We start from the raw sequence: 3,271 nt of genomic DNA on the forward strand, positions 1-3,271 counted from the left end.
GCGGGGCGCCGCGTGGGCTCCCCGTGAGCGTGTGGCCGCTCACCCTGGGCTGGCCCTGCCCGTCGGTGCTGGGTTCGGGCTAAGTGGACCACAGCTCAGGAGCCCAGGATGTCAGGGAGGTGGAGGCCAGCGCCCAGGTGTCAGAGGTGTGGGGTGCTCCCTGCTCACACCCTGGGGAGCATCTTAGCCCCTGGGCTCTGGCCTCGGGCACAGGCCAGCCTCCGCCTTCCTCCAAGTCGGCTCCCTGCGTGGGTGTCTGCATCGCTGTCTTGGGAGGACAGTCAGCATGGGACTTGGGCCACCCCAGTCCAGTCTGAGCTGACCTAAACATGGTTATGTCCGCGAAGACCACTTCTAAATTAGGTCATGCTTGCAGGTGCCAGGGCTCAGGACTTGGGCTCATACTTCTGGGGAACAGTGGTGGCCGTGTGGCAGAGGGACTCCAGAGGAGAGGCAGGGTCCAGGAATGTGCAGGAATCGTGGGTGAGCTGGTACGTGGGCTGCCGGCTTTGACCCACAGCGGGAGCGGGGTGGTGAGAGACGGTCACAGCTGGCTTGGAGGGAACCACAGGGGACCAGCTGCTGGCTGAAGGTGGAGTGGCGGTGTCCTCGCAGCCTCCAGGGGCCTGTGCTCCCGACACCGCTGCCGGGGGGGGGCGGCAGGTGCTGGGGTGGCGGGGCGCGCCTGCCGGGGTGGGGCTGCAGTGGCTGTGTGGCTGGGCGGCCCGTGGGAGAGGGCCCCAGGGGCAGGCCTCGCGTGCCAGGCGCCTCCTCGCAGCCGGTGATTGCTCGTAAGCCCACTGTCCTGGGCGTGTAGGAGACACCTGATAGAGGACAGGAAGGGGGTTGTCATGGCTGGTGGCCTGTGTCCCGGGCACCCGTGGAGGCTGTTTGCTGGGGTGCTCTGGTGTAGGAAGAGGGGCCAGGGAGTACTGAGACCAGCCCAGCCTGCCCTGTGTTCTCCAGAGCCGGTGCTGGGGGCCAGAGCAGCGTCAGGGACGGCCCGTGGGCAGTGTTGGGGACAGGCTGACAGGCGGTGCTCACCTGCACTTCCCCTCCGGCCTGGAAGGACACAGGCCGGGCCAGACGGGGAGGGGAGGTGGCCGTGTGCGCAACTAGCTGTCCCCACGCTTTCGGTGGCTTGGGAACACCACGTGGGAGCGTGGCCGACTGGTGACTTTCAGGCAGTCAGTACTGAAACGTGGGCCCCGGGGCAGGCAGGGGGCAGCCCCACCCCTGGTCTGTGGTTCAGGAAGGACGGCCCCCTGGCTCCTCGGCCGGCCGCCTGCCAGGTGTGAGGGTGGCCCTTGAGTCTGAGCGTCGCTCCCCCCTCTCCCGCTCCCCGCCACACTCAGAGGAGACACAGTGGTGCCGCCTGTGGCCGCGGGCCTGTGGGGTGCACCTCCATGCCCCGGTGGGCCCAGCGGTCCCTCTTTGTGCCTGCACCCTCTGCCCCTTGCCTGCTCCCGGGCAGCGGTCAGGGCTGGGCTCCCGTCTCTGTACTGCAGGCGGTGCCGGAGTGAGCGTGCAAGCAAAGGGCTGGGGCTACCGCTGGCCAGTGGCCCCACCGTGTCCTGTCGGCCCTGGGGCCTGGCGAGCGCCCGCACTGGCTACCCTGCCTGTGAAGGGAAGGCGGAGAACTGGGAAGAAGGCGCCCTCTGCTGGGGGAAGAGGGCTCCTGCGATGCCGCTCCCCCAGGGCCCTGTGCAGCTCCCTGCAAAGTGGACTGTGGAGAGGCCTGGGTGGTTCTTTCCATGCTGGGTGGATGCCGGGGAGCAGGACCCTTGGTGTTGAGGGGACAAGGAGGCCTCTCGGAGCTGCAGGGAGCGGGCGTCACTCCGCTCCAGCCATGGGCTCAGCCGCCCGTCCCTCGGCCTCTGTGTGTGCTCTCCCTGCGGTGGAATCAGGGGCCCAGGGAGAGCCTGGCGCGGCCTGGACTCAGTTGTCTTCAGCCTGTGGTCGCACCTGGCCAGGAGGGAACAGGCCAGACCCTGCCAGAGGCGTCCACTTGGGGAGGCTGTCCAGGCTCGGGAGAGCATCGGGCCCAGGCCACGTAGACAGAGGGGTCGCTGGCGCCTGGAGGAGTGTCGGATGGTACAGGTGGAGTGGAGGTTCCGTGGCGGCGTGGGAGGCGGTGAGGCCACGTGCGTGAGTGGAGGTTCTGTGGCGGCGTGGGAGGCGGTGAGGCCACGTGCAGCTGTGCCCGTCGGGTCTCTGAGAGCTGGCCACGTGTTCAGGCCTGGTGGTGAGGCCACAGGCGGGGCCTGCTCCTCGGGTGCCCGCACGCCATCGCGGCCAGCGTCGGCGAGCGTTCAGGTGTGGCCGGGGGCTGCCGTCGGGAGCCTTCTGCATTGGCAGCGGTGGCCGTGGGCTACAAGGAAGGGCCCAGGAGCTCAGGCGGGCTCAGTGGGAGAGCCCGATGGAGAGCAGGGGAGGGAGGCGGTGCCCGGTGCGACCTCGGCCATCTGCAGCACCCCGACATCCCGCACACGTGTGCCAGCCGGCATTGTCATCTCCCTCTGTACGTGTGAGGGTTTATCGTCGCGTGGTGAGCAAACGCTCGTCAGAAAGCCCCGCTCTGCCGCATCCCGGGACACGGGCACTGTGGCTTCCAGGAGAGCGAGGTCGACAGGCCCGGCCGCAGCGTTGCAGGCCGTAGGCCACACGCACGTGACAGCGGAGCCTATTAGGGGTCTGTGCCCGTGGTGGTTTCTCCCGTGGGGGGTCCGGGAAGCAGCGGGGACGCCCCTCTACGCATGTGTGACTGCAGCAGGTGAGCTCACGGGCAGCTCCTGGCCAGCAGTGCCCCCTGGTAGGGCCCCTGCCCAAGGACGGCCCCTTTGCCAGGGGGGAACTGCTGAGCCTGGGGCAGTTTGTCCACGTGGGAAGAAGACCGTGAGGAGAGATCATGGCTGTGACTTCAGTTAGAGTGGAGAAGCTGTCATGGAGCCGAGAGGGTGCAGGGAGCTGGTGCAGGGCCATCCCTCGGCTGCAGCTGGCAGGGCGGGCCCTCCACACTGCGCTTCCCCTCGCGGGCCTGCGCCTGGTCAGAGCTGGACCCCAGGTCAGCTAGGCAAGGGAGCCCCTCCCTGCTGCCTAAGCCCCCCACCCAGGGGCCTGTAGTTACTACCCAGTGACGCCTCCTGTGCTGAGATGATCTGGCACATTTTCGTGGGGACTTGTACGATCTTCGCGTCTCAGTGAAAGCCCACCTGTGGGAAGAGTGGTGCAGTAGGCTCGTCCTGCCCCCGCCCCTGCCCCCGCCCCTGCC

The 3,271-nt window shown here is 68.1% G+C and overlaps 1 protein-coding gene across 1 annotated transcript in view; it reads left to right on the plus strand.

Moving 5' to 3' along the window:
- Nucleotides 1-45: 45 nt before the first annotated feature.
- SS18L1 (SS18L1 subunit of BAF chromatin remodeling complex) overlaps nucleotides 46-3,271 on the plus strand; it is a 15,739-nt gene continuing 12,513 nt past the window's right edge. Inside the window, exon 1 of the mRNA XM_006157716.3 lies at nucleotides 46-491. Within this exon, the coding sequence (XP_006157778.2) occupies nucleotides 330-491 (162 nt within the window). The 5' untranslated portion in view covers nucleotides 46-329. The remainder of the gene's footprint in view (nucleotides 492-3,271) is intronic.

This window comes from Tupaia chinensis, unplaced genomic scaffold, assembly GCF_000334495.1.
Source record: "Tupaia chinensis unplaced genomic scaffold, TupChi_1.0 Scaffold000558_1, whole genome shotgun sequence".
Lineage (NCBI taxonomy): Eukaryota > Metazoa > Chordata > Mammalia > Scandentia > Tupaiidae > Tupaia > Tupaia belangeri.